This window comes from Ranitomeya imitator, chromosome 3, assembly GCF_032444005.1.
Source record: "Ranitomeya imitator isolate aRanImi1 chromosome 3, aRanImi1.pri, whole genome shotgun sequence".
NCBI classification, from domain to species: Eukaryota; Metazoa; Chordata; class Amphibia; order Anura; family Dendrobatidae; genus Ranitomeya; species Ranitomeya imitator.
The window spans coordinates 838,138,048-838,160,096 of NC_091284.1; the positions used below are offsets into that span (position 1 = coordinate 838,138,048).

The 22,049-nt window shown below is 49.7% G+C and overlaps 2 protein-coding genes across 2 annotated transcripts in view; both read left to right on the forward strand.

Moving 5' to 3' along the window:
• RSPH1 (radial spoke head component 1) overlaps positions 1–10,636 on the forward strand; it is a 34,855-nt gene extending 24,219 nt beyond the window's left edge. Inside the window, exon 9 of the mRNA XM_069759565.1 lies at positions 10,476–10,636. Within this exon, the coding sequence (XP_069615666.1) occupies positions 10,476–10,486 (11 nt within the window). The 3' untranslated portion in view covers positions 10,487–10,636. The remainder of the gene's footprint in view (positions 1–10,475) is intronic.
• A 5,395-nt stretch (positions 10,637–16,031) lies between these two features.
• The window catches only part of ART1 (ADP-ribosyltransferase 1), a 68,907-nt gene continuing 62,889 nt past the window's right edge, over positions 16,032–22,049 (forward strand). Inside the window, exon 1 of the mRNA XM_069759566.1 lies at positions 16,032–16,062. Within this exon, the coding sequence (XP_069615667.1) occupies positions 16,046–16,062 (17 nt within the window). The 5' untranslated portion in view covers positions 16,032–16,045. The remainder of the gene's footprint in view (positions 16,063–22,049) is intronic.

The window sequence follows — 22,049 nt, forward strand, 5'->3', positions numbered from 1 at the left end:
CAGGGTCCTGATCTGGGGTCTGAATGCATTTCAGGATCCTGGTCTTGGCCTGAATACATTTCACAGTCTTGGTCTGAGGTCTGAATACAATTTAGTGCCCTGGTATGATGCCTGAATACATTTTAGGGTCCTGGTCTGGGGACTGAATACATTTCAGGGTCCTGGTCTAGGGCCTGAATACATTTCAGGATCCTGCTCTGGGGTCTGAATACATTTTAGGGTCCTGGTCTGGGGTCTGAATACATTGCAGTGTCCTGGTATTGGGTCTGAATACATTTCAGGGTCCTGCTCTGGGGTCTGAATACATTTCAGGGTCCTGGTCTGGGGTCTGAATGCATTTCAGGGTCCTGGTCTGGGGTCTGAATACATGTCAGGGTCCTGGTCTGGGGTCTGAGTACATGTTAGGGTCCTTTTCTGGGGTCTGAATTCATGTCAGGGTCCTGGTCTGGGGGTCTGAATACATTTTAGGGTCCTGGTCTGGGGTCTGAATACATTTTAGTGTCCTGGTCTGGGGTCTGAATACATTTTAGTGTCCTGGTCTGGGGTCTGAATACATGTCAGGGTCCTGGTCTGGGGTCTGAATACATGTTAGGGTCCTTTTCTGGGGTCTGAATTCATTTCAGGGTCCTGGTCTGGGGGTCTGAATACATTTTAGGGTCCTGGTCTGGGGTCTGAATACATTTTAGTGTCCTGGTCTGGGGTCTGAATACATTTTAGTGTCCTGGTCTGGGGTCTGAATACATGTCAGGGTCCTGGTCTGGGGTCTGAATACATGTTAGGGTCCTTTTCTGGGGTCTGAATACATTTCAGGATCCTGCTCTGGGGTCTGAATACATTTCAGGATCCTGCTCTGGGGTCTGAATACATGTTAGGGTCCTGGTTTGGGGTCTGAATACATTGTAGGATCCTGCTCTGGGGTCTGAATACATGTTAGGGTCCTGGTTTGGGGTCTGAATACATGTTAGGGTCCTGGTCTGGGGGGGTTGGGATTTTTATTGTTGGGGATTATTCAGTCAGTGGTTTTTCTGTCCTCGATGTTCTCAGATTTTCTTCAGTTTTTATTGTGTGCAAAAAAATCTGCTCAAAGTATTTCTGCTTCTACAATCAGGCCGGCGTCACACTCAGCGTATGAAAATACGGTCCGTATATTACGGCCGTAATACGCTGAAATGTCCCGAAAATAGTGGTCCGTAGCTCCTCCGTAGGCAGGGTGTGTCAGCGTTTTTTGCGCATGGCATCCTCCGTATGTAATCCGTATGGCATCCGTACTGCGTGGTTTTCTCGCAGGCTTGCAAAACCAACATACCGCTATAGAAATGATCCATGTGTCCCAAAAAGAAAAGAAAATATATATATACTGTCTATATATATATATATATATATATATATATATATATATATATGTCATTAGACACATATATGTATATATATTAATATTTATTCCAGCGCTATACAGCTTGAAAGCCGGTAATTCAATTACCGGCTTTTCCATTCTCCTTCCCAAACCCGACATGATTTGAGACATGGTTACATACAGTAAACCAGGTCTTCTCTCCATTTTTTTTGCAGATTCCACACTACTAATGTCAGTAGTGTGTATCTGCAAAATTTGGCCGTTCTAGCTCTTAAAATAAAGGGTTAAATGGCGGAAAAAATTGGCGTGGGCTCCCGCGCAATATTCTCCGCCAGAGTAGTAAAGCCAGTGACTGAGGGCAGATATTAATAGCCTGGAGAGGGTCCATGGTTATTGGCCCCCCCCTGGCTAAAAACATCTGCCCCCAGCCACCCCAGAAAAGGCACATCTGGAAGATGCGCCTATTCTGGCACTTGGCCACTCTCTTCCCATTCCCGTGTAGCGGTGGGATATGGGGTAATGAAGGGTTAATGCCACCTTGCTATTGTAAGGTGACATTAAGCCAGACTAATAATGGAGAGGCGTCAATTATGACACCTATCCATTATTAATCCAATAGTAGTGAAGGGTTAAATAAAACACAAACACAATATTTAAAATTATTTTAATGAAATAAAAACAATGGTTGTTTGAGTATTTTATTCTACGCCCAATCCAGTCACTGAAGACCCTCGTTCTGTGAGTAAAGAAAAAACATAATAAACCAACAATATACTTACCCTCCGCAGATCTGTAACGTCCAACGATGTAAATCCTTCTGAAGGGGTTAAAACATTTTGCAGCAAGGAGCTTTGCTAATGCAATGCTACTCCGCGCTGCAAAACCCCGGGGAATGAGTCTAAATATAGATCAATGATCTATATTTAGCTTCATTTGCGGTGAGGCGCCCTCTGCTGGATGTTCATAGATCGTGGGAAATTTCCTAGAAAGCTCCCTGGCTATTAATATCTGCCCTCAGTCACTGGCTTTACTACTCTGGCGGAGAAAATTGCGCGGGAGCCCACGCCAATTTTTTCCGCCATTTAACCCTTTATTTTAAGAGCTAGAACGGCCAAATTTTGCAGATACACACTACTGACATTAGTAGTGTGGAATCTGCAAAAAAAATGGAGAGAAGACATGGTTTACTGTATGTAATCATGTCTCAAATCATGTCGGGTTTTAGGAAGGAGAAAGAAAAAGCCGGTAATTGAATTACCGGCTTTCAAGCTGTCTAGCGCTGGAATAAATATTAATATATATACATATATGTGTCTCACTGACATATATATATATATACCTATTCTATGTGTACACATTTATTCTACCTATTCTACTGTAAGCTGTCAGTGTGATTTTACTGTACACCGCACTGAATTGCCGGCTTTTCTCTCTAACAGCGCTGCGTATTTCTCGCAAGTCACACTGCTTGTCCGTGTGTAATCCGTATTTTTCACGCTTCCATAGACTTTCATTGGCGTATTTCTTGCGCAGTACGGTGACAAACGCAGCATGCTGCGATTTTGTACGGCCGTAGAAAGCCGTATAATACTGATCAGTAAAATATGGCAGATAGGAGCAGAGGCATAGAGAATAATTGTGCCGTATTTTTTGCGAGTTTTACGGACGTAGTTTCTGCGCTCTTACGTCCGTAAAACTCGCAAGTGTGAAGCCGGCCTCAGTCTGTGAAAAACAAACAGCGCAGATGGGGGGTCATCCAGTGCACAGAGGGGGGGCATCGAGCACGGAGGGGGGTCATGCAGCACCTGGGGAGGGGGCATGCAGCACATGGGGACATCCCGCTGCTGCCTGATTATTTTCTTAAATCCCCCTGGACTTCCATTGTGGGTTTGATGTGGACAGCCCCCCGAGTTTTGGTGCGGACCACTCGTCTATCAGTGACACGACATCTGAACACGGCCGTACAGTGAGAACAGCAGAGAATATTCGTACACTGCCGCCTCTTGGTGATGGCCCCCTGTGGCCCCCTGTGGCCCCCCGCAGCACATGAGACCCCCATGACGTCCTCATTCTATCCGATCTTTAACCCCTTACCGGCATCGGACGTACTATACCGTCCGATGCCGGCTCCCCTGCTTTGATGCAGGGCTCCGCGGTGAGCCCGCATCAAAGCCGGGACATGTCAGCTGTTTTGAACAGCTGACATGTGCCCGTAATAGGCGCGGGCAGAATCGCGATCTGCCCGCACCTATTAACTAGTTAAATGCCGCTGTCAATCGCAGACAGCGGCATTTAACTACCGCTTCCGGCCGGGCGGCCGGAAATGACGTCATCGCCGATCCCCGTCACATGATCGGGGGTCGGCGATGCGTCTCCATTGTAACCATAGAGGTCCTAGAGACCAGGGCCGTATTTAGAGTTTCTGCTGCCCTAGGCACTCTTAGTGCTGCCTCCCCCATTGATGAGTATGACACTATCGGCAGTGACTTTGGCAATAATCGCTGATGTGAAAGTCGCCTTTTGCAGCAGATCTGGAAGTTTTTCCGCATCTGCCACGTAACGGATCACTTACGGCAACACTGCGTTCGGCCTCATACATTCCCTATGGGACTTGCGGACATGTGCGGCACTTGCGGTTTTCCCGCGATCCGGCAAATGTGGTACTTGCAGCAATAGAAAAAAATGCTGCTAGCATTGGTTTTTTGTATCACCGCAAGTGCAAAACCGCAATTTCCGCACATGTCCACAAGTAGCCATCACTACCTGTCCCTGCACCTTCCTAGCTCATCCCTCACTGACCTAAAACTACACTATAAAGCTGCCATCACACTATCAGTATTTGGTCAGTATTTTACATCAGTATTTGTAGCCAAAACCAGGAGTGGGTGATAAATGCAGAAGTGGTGCAGATGTTTCTATTATACTTTTCCGCTATTTGTTCCACTCCTGGTTTTGGCTACAAATACTGATGTAAAATACTGACCAAATACTGATAGTGTGATGGCAGCCTAAAGCTTTAGAAAAACAATTAACTGACATATTCCTATGATAATGAGGGCTCTAGGCTACGGCGTAGACTGGGACGGGCAGTGTCCGGGTCTCCATCCTCTCTGTGCACACCCTCAGTCCCTGCCTCACTGCCTGTGCACAGACCTCCCTCCACCGGACCCGGTAATCACCGCTCACAGTAGCATACCAGCAGAGGTGCATCTAGGGTTTCTGGCACCAGGGGCAAGAATCCATTTTGGTGCCCCCCCTCCGCCAAGGACATATGTGATTTGCACACTCAGTCATGTGCCCACGAGCTCCTCTCCCTAATGCTCTCAATGTTCAGTGAAAAACTAAGAGAAGCAGAAGAGAAGCTCGATGTCACAGGACCACAAGTATGAAAATCACATATGAGTGAAGTGTCCATGTGACGACTACTGGAACCTGCAGAGCTGAATCCTGACATCGCAGCTTCTGAATTCTCACAACGCATGCACTGCACACTACTAGGATTCTCCCTTGCTGGTGGACGGTCATGTCAGCACAAGCATGTGATTTGTTTACTTCTGACTACATTCCCACTAGACGTGCCCGACCTCGCTCAGTTCATTTTCATTGACTGAGGCCACACATGTCTAGTCAGCACGTGACTGCATGTATGTAAATCGCCGGCACGAGAGAATCCTGACAGTGTGCAGGGCGCACTGTGAGAAGTCAGAAGTCTGCAGTCACAATGACTGCAGCCTCATCACAAACATGGACATCCCCTTTAATGCTCCTAACATAAATAAAAACATGAGTTAGTATCACAAATAACATTTACATCCAGGTACCTTAAAGACGTTGTCTCTGGAGCCGTTCTCCTTTTCTTCATCTTGTCCAGACCCCATGATGAGTTATCTCATCCACAGCCGTCTCTGCAGACTTCCATCTTCTCAGCTCTTTTGCAGAAAATCTCGACATGATGCCCTTAAAGATACAAGTGTCATTATAATGCTCCTGAATAAAAAATTGCCCCTCATTATATTGTCTGCATAAAATATGACCCCCACATTGTCCCTCTTATGGTACATGCTCTTCACACTGACCTCCCCTTTCCATACCGGACCCCTCTTCACGCTGTCCTCTTACCATGTGTCCCCCCTATAGGGCCCAGTATTTATACTCCATATTTATACTCCATCCTCCCACCCTGCGTCCATGGCTCCCCCATCCTCCATGCATGGCTCCTCCATCCTCCTCCCCTGCGTGCATGGCTCCCCCATCCTCCCACCCTGCGTGCATGGCTCCCCCATCCTCCCACCCTGCGTTCATGGCTCCCCCATCCTCCGTGCATGGCTCCCCTATCGTCCCACCCTGCGTGCATGGCTCCCCTATCGTCCCACCCTGCGTGCATGGCTCCCCTATCGTCCCACCCTGCGTGCATGGCTCCCCTATCGTCCCACCCTGCGTGCATGGCTCCCCTATCGTCCCACCCTGCGTGCATGGCTCCCCCATCGTCCCACCCTGCGTGCATGGCTCCCCCATCCTCTCACCCTGCGTCCATGGCTCCCCCATCCTCTCACCCTGCGTCCATGGCTCCCCCATCCTCTCACCCTGCGTCCATGGCTCCCCCATCCTCTCACCCTGCGTCCATGGCTCCCCCATCCTCTCACCCTGCGTCCATGGCTCCCCCATCCTCTCACCCTGCGTCCATGGCTCCCCCATCCTCTCACCCTGCGTCCATGGCTCCCCCATCCTCTCACCCTGCGTCCATGGCTCCCCCATCCTCTCACCCTGCGTCCATGGCTCCCCCATCCTCTCACCCTGCGTCCATGGCTCCCCCATCCTCTCACCCTGCGTCCATGGCTCCCCCATCCTCTCACCCTGCGTCCATGGCTCCCCCATCCTCTCACCCTGCGTCCATGGCTCCCCCATCCTCTCACCCTGCGTCCATGGCTCTCCCATCCTCTCACCCTGCGTGCATGGCTCCCCCATCGTCCCACCCTGCGTGCATGGCTCCCCTATCGTCCCATCCTGCGTGCATGGCTCCCCCATCCTGCGTGCATGGCTCCCCCATCCTGCGTGCATGGCTCCCCCATCCTGCGTGCATGGCTCCCCCATCCTCCGTGCATGGCTCCCCCATCCTCCGTGCATGGCTCCCCCATCCTCCGTGCATGGCTCCCCCATCCTCCGTGCATGGCTCCCCCATCCTCCGTGCATGGCTCCCCCATCCTCCGTGCATGGCTCCCCCATCCTCCGTGCATCGCTCCTCCTCCCCTGCGTCCATGGCTCCCCCATCCTCTCACCCTGCATCCATGGCTCCCCCATCCTCCGTGCATGGCTCCCCCATCCTCCGTGCATCGCTCCTCCTCCCCTGCGTCCATGGCTCCCCCATCCTCTCACCCTGCGTCCATGGCTCCCCCATCCTCTCACCCTGCGTTCATGGCTCCCCCATCCTCTCACCCTGCGTCCATGGCTCCCCCATCCTCTCACCCTGCGTTCATGGCTCCCCCATCCTCTCACCCTGCGTCCATGGCTCCCCCATCCTCTCACCCTGCGTCCATGGCTCCCCCATCCTCTCACCCTGCGTCCATGGCTCCCCCATCCTCTCACCCTGCGTCCATGGCTCCCCCATCCTCTCACCCTGCGTCCATGGCTCCCCCATCCTCTCACCCTGCGTCCATGGCTCCCCCATCCTCTCACCCTGCGTCCATGGCTCCCCCATCCTCTCACCCTGTGTCCATGGCTCCCCCATCCTCTCACCCTGCGTCCATGGCTCCCCCATCCTCTCACCCTGCGTCCATGGCTCCACCATCCTCTCACCCTGCGTCCATGGCTCCACCATCCTCTCACCCTGCGTCCATGGCTCCACCATCCTCTCACCCTGCGTCCATGGCTCCCCCATCCTCTCACCCTGCGTCCATGGCTCCCCCATCCTCTCACCCTGCGTCCATGGCTCCCCCATCCTCTCACCCTGCGTCCATGGCTCCCCCATCCTCTCACCCTGCGTCCATGGCTCCCCCATCCTCTCACTCTGCGTCCATGGCTCCCCCATCCTCTCACCCTGCGTCCATGGCTCCCCCATCCTCTCACCCTGCGTCCATGGCTCCCCCATCCTCTCACCCTGCGTCCATGGCTCCCCCATCCTCTCACTCTGCGTCCATGGCTCCCCCATCCTCTCACCCTGCGTCCATGGCTCCCCCATCCTCTCACCCTGCGTCCATGGCTCCCCCATCCTCCTCCCTGACATATATACAAGACACATATCTATATACTCAGGACACACATATATACAGGACACATATCTATATACTCAGGGCATATATACACAGGACACACACATATATATAGGACACATCTATATACTCAGGACATATATACACACACAGGACACACATATATACAGGACACATATACACACATTTATACAGGACACACATCTATATACTCAGGACATATATACACACACAGGACACACACACACATATATATATATATATATATATATACAGGACACATATACACACATTTATACAGGACACACATCTATATACTCAGGACATATATACGCACACAGGACACACACACACATATATATATATATACAGGACACATATACACACATTTATACAGGACACACATCTATATACTCAGGACATATATACGCACACAGGACACACACACATATATATATATATATACAGGACACATATACACACATTTATACAGGACACACATCTATATACTCAGGACATATATACGCACACAGGACACACATATATATATATATATATATATATATATATATACAGGACACATCTATATACTCAGGACATATATACAGAGAACACACATACATACATGACACATATATCTAATCTATATACTCAGGACAAAAATACACACACAGGACACACATATATATATATATATATATATATATATATATATATATATATATATATATATATATATATATATACAGGATACATATCTATATACTCAGGACATATATACAGAGGACACACATATATATACAGACAGGTGCAGATGCCTGGATCCCACGTTCCTTATCTCTGTGACCCGCTGCCTCCTCCTCTCACACCCGCAGGGTGGCGCCTCCTGCCGGTAATGATGTGGGCCACTGAGGAGCGCAGACATATGGAGACATATGGAGCTGCCGGCCGGGCTCCCGGCTCCTGTCCCCGGGGAGGACGCAGCGTCACTGTCAGATCTGGACGATGAGAAGCTGCTGAGCGCCCTGCACACTGCGGATAGAGCCTACAGGTGCCCGAGATCACTCTCAGCTCACCCCAAGGTGTAACCAATATATACCCCACCCCCATAATATAACCCTCTACTATATACCCCACCCTAACTATACACCCGACCCCCCACTATATAAGGGTACGTTCACATTTGCGGTTTGCGCCGCAGCGGCGCCGCCGCAACAAAACGCATGCGTCGTGCGGCCCTATCTTTAACATTGGCGCCGCATGGGGCCGCATGTGCATGCGTTGTGTTGCGTTTTACGCCGCATGCGGCGTTAGGGCGCACCTGTCTGGGCGCGGCAAACGCAACATGTTGGATTTTTTGTGCGGCGTCGACCTTTTAAAAAACGCATGCGTCGTGCGGCCCTATCTTTAACATTGGCGCCGCATGGGGCCGCATGTGCATGCGTTTTGCTGCGTTTTTGTTTGCGTTGTGCGTTGCGGCGACGACGCTGTGGCGCACAACGCAAATGTGAACTTAGACTAACCCTGTCATACTCACCTTTCTCTCACCGCACGGCGCAGAACTTCCCGGCATCTCTGCAGCGTCTTCCTTCCTGTATGAGCGGTCACATGGTACCGCTAATTAAGGTGATGAATATGCGCATATTCATCACCTTTAATGAGCGGTACCACGTGACCGCTGAAGACAGGACGCTGAGACGGAGTTGCACCATCGCTGGAGGAAGGTGAGTATGACGTCTTCAGGGAGGGCGGGGGAAGGAGGGAGAGAGGGAGGGCAGGAGGGGGGGCGGGCACTTGACCCTGGACTTTTATTTAAAAAAAAAAAAAAAAACCTTGCTCAAGTGCGCCCCCCCGCATCATGCCGCCCTAGGCACGTGCCCTCAAGTGCCTAGTGGCAAATACGGCCCTGCTTGAGACCTCTATGGTTACTGATCACCGGTGGCTGTGAGCGCCACCCTGTGGTCGGCGCTCACAGCACACGTGCAATTCTGCTACATAGCAGCGATCAGCAGATCGCTGCTATGTAGCAGAGCCGATCGTGCTATGCCTGCTTCCAGCCTCCCATGGAGGCTATTGAAGCATGGCAAAAGTAAAAAAAAAAAGTAAAAAAAAATGTGAAAAAAATTAAAAAAATATAAAAGTTTAAATCACCCCCCTTTCGCCCCAATCAAAATAAATCAATTAAAAAAATATAAAATCTACGCATATTTGGTATCGCCGCGCTCAGAATCGCCCGATCTATCAACTAAAAAAAAGCATTAACCTGATCGCTAAACGGTGTAGCGGGAAAAAAATTCAAAACGCCAGAATTACGTTTTTCTGGTCGCCGCGACATTGCATTAAAATGCAATAACGGGCGATCAAAAGAACGTATCTGCACTGAAATGCTATCATTAAAAACGTCATCTCGGCACGCAAAAAATAAGCCCTCAACCGACCCCAGATCACAAAAAATGGAGACGCTACGGGTATCGGAAAATGGCGCAATTTTTTTTTTTTTTTTTAGCAAAGTTTGGAATTGTTTTTCACCACTTAGATAAAAAATAACCTAGTCATGTTAGGTGTCTATGAACTCGTAATGACCTGGAGAATCATAATGGCAGGTCAGTTTTAGCATTTAGTGAACCTAGCAAAAAAGCCAAACAAAAAACCAATGTGGGATTGCACTTTTTTTGCAATTTCACCGCACTTGGATTTTTTTTCCCGTTTTCTAGTACACGACATGCTAAAACCAATGATGTCGTTCAAAAGTACAACTCGTCCCGCAAAAAATAAGCCCTCACATGGCCAAATTGCCGGAAAAATAAAAAAGTTATGGCTCTGGGAAGGAGGGGAGTGAAAAACGAACACGGAAAAACGAAAAATCCCATGGTCATGAAGGGGTTAATTTTTATCATTTTCCTTTTCTCTTTCAGACATCGGTTAGGTGAATGGGACATAAAAGTGAATCACTGAAAACATCCGGATCATGCAGAATGGACGCCGCCTCCAAGAACAGTCCAGCCCCCAAGGAGACCCCCAGACCCTGCAGCCGACTCTACACAACCGGGTCAATAATAAACCGCGGTCAATCCCAGATCGGACCCTGTGGTCATTAATGTCTATAGTGCACGCGCGTCGCTATCTGGTGTCCCCTCACTGTACACCTGGATCCATGTGTGCCCCCCATATCGTGTACATCCCTCTGTCCAGGCTGTGTGTGGTCCTCAGCTCGGCCCGATCTCTTACCCGCATCTCAGGTCTGTGTGTGAGCGGTCCGGAACTCGGCCCATTCTGTTGCCCCCTATATCCGGGCTGTGTGTGATCTGTGGCTCTGCCCTTTCTGTTACCCCCTATATTCAGGCTGTGTATAGTCCAGGGCTTGGTCCGTTCTGTTACCCCCTATATATAGGGTGTGTGTGGTCCGGGGCTCAGCCAATTCTGTTACCCCCTATCTCAGGGCTGTGTGTGGTCCAGGGCTCGGTCTGTTCTGTTGCCCCCTATATCCTGTCTGTGTATGGTCCAGGGCTCGGTCCGTTCTGTTACCCCCTATCTCAGGGCTGGGTGTGGTCCGGGGCTCGGCCAATTCTGTTACCCCCTATCTCAGGGCTGGGTGTGGTCCGGGGCTCGGCCAATTCTGTTACCCCCTATCTCAGGGCTGTGTATGGTCCGGGGCTCGGCCAATTCTGTTACCCCCCTATCTCAGGGCTGGGTGTGGTCTGGGGCTCGGCCAATTCTATTACCCCCTATCTCAGGGCTGGGTGTGGTCCGGGGCTCGGCCAATTCTATTACCCCCTATCTCAGGGCTGGGTGTGGTCCGGGGCTCGGCCAATTCTGTTACCCCCTATCTCAGGGCTGGGTGTGGTCCGGGGCTCGGCCAATTCTATTACCCCCTATCTCAGGGCTGGGTGTGGTCTGGGGCTCGGCCAATTCTATTACCCCCTATCTCAGGGCTGGGTGTGGTCCGGGGCTCGGCCAATTCTATTACCCCCTATCTCAGGGCTGGGTGTGGTCCGGGGCTCGGCCAATTCTGTTACCCCCTATCTCAGGGCTGGGTGTGGTCCGGGGCTCGGCCAATTCTGTTACCCCCCTATCTCAGGGCTGGGTGTGGTCCAGGGCTCGGTCCGTTCTGTTACCCCCTATCTCAGGGCTGGGTGTGGTCCGGGGCTCGGCCAATTCTGTTACCCCCCTATCTCAGGGCTGGGTGTGGTCCGGGGCTCGGCCAATTCTGTTACCCCCCTATCTCAGGGCTGTGTATGGTCCGGGGCTCGGCCAATTCTGTTACCCCCTATCTCAGGGCTGGGTGTGGTCTGGGGCTCAGCCAATTCTGTTACCCCCCTATCTCAGGGCTGGGTGTGGTCCGGGGCTCGGCCAATTCTATTACCCCCTATCTCAGGGCTGTGTATGGTCTGGGGCTCGGCCAATTCTGTTACCCCCCTATCTCAGGGCTGGGTGTGGTCCGGGGCTCGGCCAATTCTGTTACCCCCTATCTCAGGGCTGGGTGTGGTCCGGGGCTCGGCCAATTCTATTACCCCCTATCTCAGGGCTGGGTGTGGTCCGGGGCTCGGCCAATTCTATTACCCCCTATCTCAGGGCTGTGTATGGTCCGGGGCTCGGCCAATTCTATTACCCCCTATCTCAGGGCTGGGTGTGGTCCGCGGCTCGGCCAATTCTGTTACCCCCCTATCTCAGGGCTGGGTGTGGTCCGGGGCTCGGCCAATTCTGTTACCCCCTATCTCAGGGCTGGGTGTGGTCCGGGGCTCGGCCAATTCTATTACCCCCTATCTCAGGGCTGTGTATGGTCCGGGGCTCGGCCAATTCTGTTACCCCCTATCTCAGGGCTGTGTATGGTCTGGGGCTCGGTCAATTCTATTACCCCCTATCTCAGGGCTGGGTGTGGTCCGGGGCTCGGCCAATTCTGTTACCCCCTATCTCAGGGCTGGGTGTGGTCCGGGGCTCGGCCAATTCTGTTACCCCCTATCTCAGGGCTGGGTGTGGTCCGGGGCTCGGCCAATTCTGTTACCCCCTATCTCAGGGCTGGGTGTGGTCCGGGGCTCGGCCAATTCTGTTACCCCCTATCTCAGGGCTGGGTGTGGTCTGGGGCTCGGCCAATTCTGTTACCCCCTATCTCAGGGCTGGGTGTGGTCCGGGGCTCGGCCCATTCTGTGCTGTACTGTTTTGGACACCGGTGCTCAGGAAGGATATAATGGAACTAGAGAGAGTACAAAGGAGGGCAACAAAATTAATAAAGGGGATGGGAGAACTACAATACCCAGATAGATTAGCGAAATTAGGATTATTTAGTCTAGAAAAAAGACGACTGAGGGGCGATCTAATAACCATGTATAAGTATATAAGGGGACAATACAAATATCTCGCTGAGGATCTGTTTATACCAAGGAAGGTGACGGGCACAAGGGGGCATTCTTTGCGTCTGGAGGAGAGAAGGTTTTTCCACCAACATAGAAGAGGATTCTTTACTGTTAGGGCAGTGAGAATCTGGAATTGCTTGCCTGAGGAGGTGGTGATGGCGAACTCAGTCGAGGGGTTCAAGAGAGGCCTGGATGTCTTCCTGGAGCAGAACAATATTGTATCATACAATTATTAGGTTCTGTAGAAGGACGTAGATCTGGGGATTTATTATGATGGAATATAGGCTGAACTGGATGGACACATGGCTTTTTCGGCCTTACTAACTATGTTACTATGTATGGTCCGGGGCTCGGCCCATTCTCTTACTCCCATTATCTGAGTATGGTCCGTTGTTTGGCCTGTGCCATATATTCGGGCTGTGTGTGCTTCTGGACTCAGCCCGATCTGTTACCTTCCCCCCACCCATCTCAGGGCCGTGTATGGTCCGGTTATCAGCCTGTTCTGTTACCCCCTATCTCATGGCTGTGTGTGGTCCAAGGTTTGGCCTGTTCTGTTACCCCCTATCTCAGAGCTGCGCATGGTCCGGGGCTCAGCCCATTCTGTTACCATCTATCTCAGGGCTGTTTGGTGCAATTCTCAGCCCATTCTGTTACCCCCTATCTCAGGGCTGTTTGGTGCAGTTCTCAGCCCGTTCTGTTACCCCCTATCTCAGGGCTGTTTGGTGCAGTTCTCAGCCCGTTCTGTTACCCCCTATCTCAGGGCTGTTTGGTGCAGTTCTCAGCCTGTTCTGTTACCCCCTATCTCAGGGCTGTTTGGTGCAGTTCTCAGCCTGTTCTGTTACCCCCTATCTCAGAGCTGTTTGGTGCAATTCTCAGCCCATTCTGTTACCCCCTATCTCAGGGCTGTTTGGTGCAGTTCTCAGCCCGTTCTGTTACCCCCTATCTCAGGGCTGTTTGGTGCAGTTCTCAGCCTGTTCTGTTACCCCCTATCTCAGGGCTGTTTGGTGCAGTTCTCAGCCTGTTCTGTTACCCCCTATCTCAGAGCTGTTTGGTGCAATTCTCAGCCCATTCTGTTACCCCCTATCTCAGGGCTGTTTGGTGCAGTTCTCAGCCCGTTCTGTTACCCCCTATCTCAGGGCTGTTTGGTGCAGTTCTCAGCCTGTTCTGTTACCCCCTATCTCAGGGCTGTTTGGTGCAGTTCTCAGCCTGTTCTGTTACCCCCTATCTCAGGGCTGTTTGGTGCAGTTCTCCGCCGGTTCTGTTACCCCCTATCTCAGGGCTGTTTGGTGCAGTTCTCAGCCTGTTCTGTTACCCCCTATCTCAGAGCTGTTTGGTGCAATTCTCAGCCCATTCTGTTACCCCCTATCTCAGGGCTGTTTGGTGCAGTTCTCAGCCCGTTCTGTTACCCCCTATCTCAGGGCTGTTTGGTGCAGTTCTCAGCCCGTTCTGTTACCCCCTATCTCAGGGCTGTTTGGTGCAGTTCTCAGCCTGTTCTGTTACCCCCTATCTCAGGGCTGTTTGGTGCAGTTCTCAGTCCGTTCTGTTACCCCCTATCTCAGGGCTGTTTGGTCCAGGGCTTGGACCTTTCTGTTACCCCCTATCTCAGGGCTGTTTGTGCGGTTCTCAGCCCGATCTGTTACCCCCTATCTCAGGGCTGTTTGGTGCAGTTCTCAGCCTGTTCTGTTACCCCCTATCTCAGGGCTGTTTGGTGCAGTTCTCAGCCTGTTCTGTTACCCCCTATCTCAGGGCTGTTTGGTCCAAGGCTTGGACCTTTCTGTTACCCCCTATCTCAGGGCTGTTTGTGCGGTTCTCAGCCCGATCTGTTACCACCTATCTCAGGGCTGTTTGGTGCAGTTCTCAGTCCGTTCTGTTACCCCCTATCTCAGGGCTGTTTGGTGCAGTTCTCAGTCCGTTCTGTTACCCCCTATCTCAGGGCTGTTTGGTCCAGGGCTTGGACCTTTCTGTTACCCCCTATCTCAGGGCTGTTTGGTGCAGTTCTCAGTCCGTTCTGTTACCCCCTATCTCAGGGCTGTTTGGTGCAGTTCTCAGTCCGATCTGTTACCCCCTATCTCAGGACTGTATGTGGTCCAGGGCTTGGACCTTTCTGTTACCCCCTATCTCAGGGTTGTGCATGGTCTGGGGCTCAGCCCATTCTGTTACCCCCTATCTCAGGGCTGTTTGTGCGGTTCTCAGCCCGATCTGTTACCCCCTATCTCAGGGCTGTTTGGTGCAGTTCTCAGTCCGTTCTGTTACCCCCTATCTCAGGGCTGTTTGGTGCAGTTCTCAGCCCGTTCTGTTACCCCCTATCTCAGGACTGTGTGTGGTCCAGGGCTTGGACCTTTCTGTTACCCCCTATCTCAGGGTTGTGCATGGTCTGGGGCTCAGCCCATTCTGTTACCCCCTATCTCAGGGCTGTTTGGTGCAGTTCTCAGTCCGTTCTGTTACCCCCTATCTCAGGGCTGTTTGGTGCAGTTCTCAGTCCGTTCTGTTACCCCCTATCTCAGGGTTGTGCATGGTCTGGGGCTCAGCCCATTCTGTTACCCCCTATCTCAGGGCTGTTTGTGCGGTTCTCAGCCCGATCTGTTACCCCCTATCTCAGGGCTGTTTGGTGCAGTTCTCAGTCCGTTCTGTTACCCCCTATCTCAGGGCTGTTTGGTGCAGTTCTCAGTCCGTTCTGTTACCCCCTATCTCAGGGCTGTTTGGTGCAGTTCTCAGTCCGTTCTGTTACCCCCTATCTCAGGGCTGTTTGGTGCAGTTCTCAGTCCGTTCTGTTACCCCCTATCTCAGGGCTGTTTGGTCCAGGGCTTGGACCTTTCTGTTACCCCCTATCTCAGGGCTGTTTGGTGCAGTTCTCAGTCCGTTCTGTTACCCCCTATCTCAGGGCTGTTTGGTGCAGTTCTCAGTCCGTTCTGTTACCCCCTATCTCAGGGCTCTTTGTGGTTCGGGTCTTGGACCTTTCTGTTACCCCCTTTCTCAGAACTGTGCATGGTCCAGGGCTCAGCCCATTACACTGATGGCGGCCGTCTGTGACATTTGACAGGACGCAGTTGTCCCTGTGTGTCTATAATAAGATCAGGCTGTCAGGCTTCTTAAATATCCGTGCCAGGTCCGGCGTCACAGACGGCAGAGGGTCTATGGGCTCCGACAGCAGGTAAACATATATTCTGACGAGAGTGGTCATTTTGGGGGGACAGGCGGGCAGCACCCGCAGCCGGATGGTCACTTATTAGAATCCTTACTCTTGGGAAAACCAAGTGCAGGTGGTTCGGGGGAACGCTTACATATCGTGGCTATAGACTACTCGTATCTGTATCTGCCATGGACATGGGCTGCTCTGTACATCATTGGCCACCCAGTACCATGGTGCCCACCATCATGTTTCCTCAGTGATAGATTCTGCACCGCGGGTTATATCCCTGTGCACATTGTTCTGACATCCACCTTCTGCTAAAAATACTCATATGATGATCAATCAGAATTCGGCCAATCAATAGATGTAGTTTTATCAACAATCTTATCTAGGAATGATGCCACCAGAAATGTGCAAGGAAAGTGACACTTGTAGGTTCTGAAGCATGGATGAGTGATATTTGTAGGTCCTGAAGATACATGAGTGACACTTGTAGGTTCGGAGGATGGAAGAGTAACACTTGTTCTCAGGATGGATGAGTGATACATGTAGGTTCTAGATGTTGGATGTGTGGCACTTGTAGGTTCTGAGGATGGATGGGTGACATTTGTAGGTTCTGAAGCATGGATGAGTGATATTTGTAGGTCCTCGAGATACATGAGTGACACTTGTAGGTTCGGAGGATGGAAGAGTAACACTTGTTCTCAGAATGGATGAGTGATACATGTAGCTTCTAGATGTTGGATGTGTGGCACTTGTAGGTTCTGAGGATGGATGGGTGACATTTGTAGGTTCTGAAGCATGGATGAGTGATATTTGTAGGTCCTCGAGATACATGAGTGACACTTGTAGGTTCGGAGGATGGAAGAGTAACACTTGTTCTCAGAATGGATGAGTGATACATGTAGCTTCTAGATGTTGGATGTGTGGCACTTGTAGGTTCTGAGGATGGATGGGTGACATTTGTAGCTTCTGAAGCATGGATGAGTGATATTTGTAGGTCCTGAAGATACATGAGTGACACTTGTAGGTTCGGAGGATGGAAGAGTAACACTTGTTCTCAGGATGGATGAGTGATACATGTAGGTTCTAGATGTTGGATGTGTGGCACTTGTAGGTTCTGAGGATGGATGGGTGACATTTGTAGGTTCTGAAGCATGGATGAGTGATATTTGTAGGTCCTCGAGATACATGAGTGACACTTGTAGGTTCGGAGGATGGAAGAGTAACACTTGTTCTCAGAATGGATGAGTGATACATGTAGCTTCTAGATGTTGGATGTGTGGCACTTGTAGGTTCTGAGGATGGATGGGTGACATTTGTAGGTTCTGAAGCATGGATGAGTGATATTTGTAGGTCCTCGAGATACATGAGTGACACTTGTAGGTTCGGAGGATGGAAGAGTAACACTTGTTCTCAGAATGGATGAGTGATACATGTAGCTTCTAGATGTTGGATGTGTGGCACTTGTAGGTTCTGAGGATGGATGGGTGACATTTGTAGCTTCTGAAGCATGGATGAGTGATATTTGTAGGTCCTGAAGATACATGAGTGACACTTGTAGCTTCGGAGGATGGAAGAGTAACACTTGTTCTCAGGATGGATGAGTGATACATGTAGGTTCTAGATGTTGGATGTGTGGCACTTGTAGGTTCTGAGGATGGATGGGTGACATTCGTAGGTTCTGAAGCATGGATGAGTAACATGTGGGTTCTGGAGGTTGGATGAGTGACACTTGTAGGTTCTGGAACATGGATGAGTGACATTTGTTGGCTCTGAAGATGGATGACTGACAATTGTAGGTCCTGAAGATACATGAGTGACACTTGTATGTTCGGAGGAGGGAAGAGTAAGGTCTCCTTTTCACTTGCGAGACATACAGCCGTGTCTCGCAGGTTAAAACCCTCCTCTGGCGCCGGCATTTGGGAGCGGAGCGTGCAGCTCCATGTGTTGCTATGCAGCCGCACGCTCCGCTCTGGAGTGCCGGCACCAGAGGAGGGTTTTAACCTGCGAGACTCGGCCGTATGTCTCGCAAGTGAAAAGGAGCCCTAACACTTGTTCTTAGGATGGATGAGTGATACATGTAGGTTCTAGAGGTTGGATGTGGGACACTTGTAGGTTCTGAAGAGGAATGAGTGATATGTGTAGGTTCCTGATGATGGATGAGTGATACTTGTTGATTCTGGAGGATGGATCAGTGACACTTATTGGTTCTGAGGATGGATGAATGACACTTGTAGGTTCTGGATGATGGTTGAGGGACACGTAGGTTCTGGAGGATGGATGAGTTATTCTTGTAGGCTCTGTATAATGGATACATGACACCTGTGGGTTCAGAGTACAGATGAGTGATAAAAGTAGGTTCTGATTATGGATGAGTGATACTTGCTGGTTCTGGGGAATGGATGAGTGACACTTGTGGGTTCTGGACGTTGAATGAGTGACACCTGCAGGTTCTGGAGGATGGATGAGTGATACTTGTTAGTTCTGGAGGATGGATGAGTGACGCTTGTAGGTTCTGAGGATGGATGAATGATACTTGTATGCTCTGCAGATGGATGAGTAACTTATGTTGGTATCAAGGCTGGATGAGTAACCCTTGTTGGTTCTGCAGATGGATGAGTAACCCTTGTTGGTTCTGATGCTGGATGAGTAACCCTTGTTGGTTCTGATGCTGGATGAGTGATAATTGTAGGTTTTGGAGGATGGATGAGTGATACTTGTAGGTTTGGGAGGATGGATGAGTGATACCTGTAGGTTTTTGATGACTGATGGGTGACAATGTCATTTAGGTGAAAAGGTTTACATAGTGCATGTAGTCAGGGGGATATTGCAGCCTTTGGGGGCCACAAATCCAACACTTTCTTCAGTGATTTAAAATCTACTAGTCAACCTCAAAGTTGGGATGATGACATCTCAATGTTGGGCTACCAGGCTGCCCTTTTGCTTGCACAGACACAGATAGGCACTGTGCTTCATTGTAGCTAGGTCCAGGTCCCCAAGCCTATTAGTCAGTCACCATACCTGCCATGTGGTACATTCTGTCTGTGTTTTATTTATTTTGGCACCATTATAAGATATTCACACCTCTGCTGTTTAGGACATTTTCCCATCTGTATAAGGCCATGGTCACACTTACCGTATGAAAAATCGGTCCGAGTCTCCCTGCCAAGAGTCACACGAGTGTGTAATCCATTTGCAATGCGCTGATGCGACTTCCTCGCATCTATGTATACGTATGACATCCGTATGCGGTGTGATTGCTATCCGATTTTAACATGAGCTTTACATACAGCAATTCTCTGTCATTTACACTTTGTTTTCAAAGGAAATATTACTCAAAACACACACATACAGTGTATATATATATATATATATATATATATATATACATATTCAGTACAGACCAAAAGTTTGGACACACCTTCTCATTTCAAGATTTTTCTGTATTTTCATGACTATGAAAATTGTACATTCACACTGAAGGCATCAAAACTATGAATTAACATATGTGGAATTATATACTTAACAAAAAAGTGTGAAACAACTGAAGATATGTCTTATATTCTAGGTTCTTCGAAGTAGCCACCTTTTGCTTTCATGACTGCTTTGCACACTCTTGGCATTCTCTTGATGAGCTTCTAGAGGTAGTCACCGGGAATGGTCTTCCAACAATCTTGAAGGAGTTCCCAGAGATGCTTATCACTTGTTGGCCCTTTTGCCTTCACTCTGCGGTCCAGCTCACCCCAAACCATCTTGATTGGGTTCAAGTCTGGTGACTGTGGGGGCCAGGTCATCTGGCGCAGCACCCCATCACTCTCCTTCTTGGTCAAATAGCCCTTACACAGCCTGGAGGTGTTTGGGGTCGTTGTCCTGTTGAAAAATAAATGATGGTCCAACTAAACGCAAACCGGATGGAATAGCATGCCGCTGCAAGATGCTGTGGTAGCCATGCTGGTTCAGTATGCCTTCAATTTTGAATAAATCCCCAACAGTGCCACCAGCAAAGCCTCCCCACACCATCACACCTCCTCCTCCATGCTTCACGGTGGGAACCAGGCATGTAGACTCCATCCATTCACCTTTTCTGCGCCGCACAAAGACACGGTGGTTGGAACCAAAGATCTCAAATTTGGACTCATCAGACCAAAGCACAGATTTCCACTGGTCTAATGTCCATTCCTTGTGTTCTTTAGCCCAAACAAGTCTCTTCTGCTTGTTGCCTGTCCTTAGCAGTGGTTTCCTAGCAGCTATTTTACCATGAAGCCCTGCTGCACAAAGTCTCCTCTTAACAGTTGTTGTAGAGATGTGTCTGCTGCTAGAACTCTGTGTGGCATTGACCTGGTCTCTAATCTGAGCTGCTGTTAACCTGCGATTTCTGAGGCTGATGACTCGGATAAACTTATCCTCAGAAGCAGAGGTGACTCTTGGTCTTCCTTTCCTGGGGCGGTCCTCATGTGAGCCAGTTTCTTTGTAGCGCTTGATGGTTTTTGCCACTGCACTTGGGAAAACTTTCAAAGTTTTTCCCAATTTTTCGGACTGACTGACCTTCATTTCTTAAAGTAATGATGGCCACTCGTTTTTCTTTACTTAGAATTTGTATTATGGCAAAAAAGCAGCTAACAGTCTATTCAGTAGGACTATCAGCTGTGTATCCACCAGACTTCTGCTCAACACAACTGATGGTCCGAACCCCATTTATAAGGCAAGAAATCCCACTTATTAACCCTGACAGGGCACACCTGTGAAGTGAAAACCATTCCCGGTGACTACCTCTTGAAGCTCATCAAGAGAATGCCAAGAGTGTGCAAAGCAGTCATCAAAGCAAAAGGTAGCTACTTTGAAGAACCTAGAATATAAGACATAATTTCAGTTGTTTCACACTTTCTTGTTAAGTATATAATTCCTCATGTGTTAATTCATAGTTTTGATGTCTTCAGTGTGAATGTACAATTTTCATAGTCATGAAAATACAGGAAAATCTTCAAATGAGAAAGTGTGTCCAAACTTTTGGTCTGTACTGTATATACACCCACACTCAAAAGAATAAGGGGAACACTCAAATAACACATCCTAGATCTGAATGAATGAAATATTCTCATTGAATTCCTTGTTCTGTACAAAATTGAATGTGTTGACAACAAAATCACCCAAAAATGATCAATGGAACTCAAATTTATTAACCAATGGAGGCCTGAATTTGGAACGATACTCAAATTCAAAGTAGAAAATAAAATTACAGGCTGATCCAACTTCAGTGGAAATGCCTCAAGACAAGGGAATAATGCTCAGTAGTGTGTGTGGCCTCCACGTGTCTGTATGACCTCCCTACAATGCCTGGGCATGCTCCTGATGAGGCGGCGGATGGTCTCCTGAGGGATCTCCTCCCAGACTTGGACTAAAGTATCCGCCAACTCCTGGACAGTCTGTGGTGCAACGTGACGTTGGTGGATGGATTGAGACTAGTGATGAGCGAATATACTCGTTACTCGAGATTTCTCGAGCACGCTCGGGTGTCCTCCGAGTATTTTTAAGTGCTCGGAGATTTAGTTTTTCCTCGCCTCAGCTGATTGATTTATATCTGGTTAGCCAGCATAAGTACAAGTGGGGGTTGCCTGGTTGCTAGGGAATTCCCACATGTAATCAAGCTGACTAGTAGCTGTAAATCATTCAGCTGCCGTGATGAAAACTAAATCTCCAAGCAGTCATAAATACTCGGAGGACACCCGAGCAACGAGTACACTCGGTTAACACTAATTGAGACATCATGTCCCAGATGTGTTCAATCGAATTCAGGTCTGGGGAACGGGCGGGCCAGTCCATAGCTTCAATGCCTTCATCTTGCAGGAACTGCTGACACTCCAGCCACATGAGGTCTGGCATTGTCCTGCATTAGGAGGAACCCAGGGCCAACCGCACCAGCATATGGTCTCACAAGGGGTCTGAGGATCTCATCTCGGTACCTAATGGCAGTCAGGCTACCTCTGGCGAGCACATGGGGGGCTGTG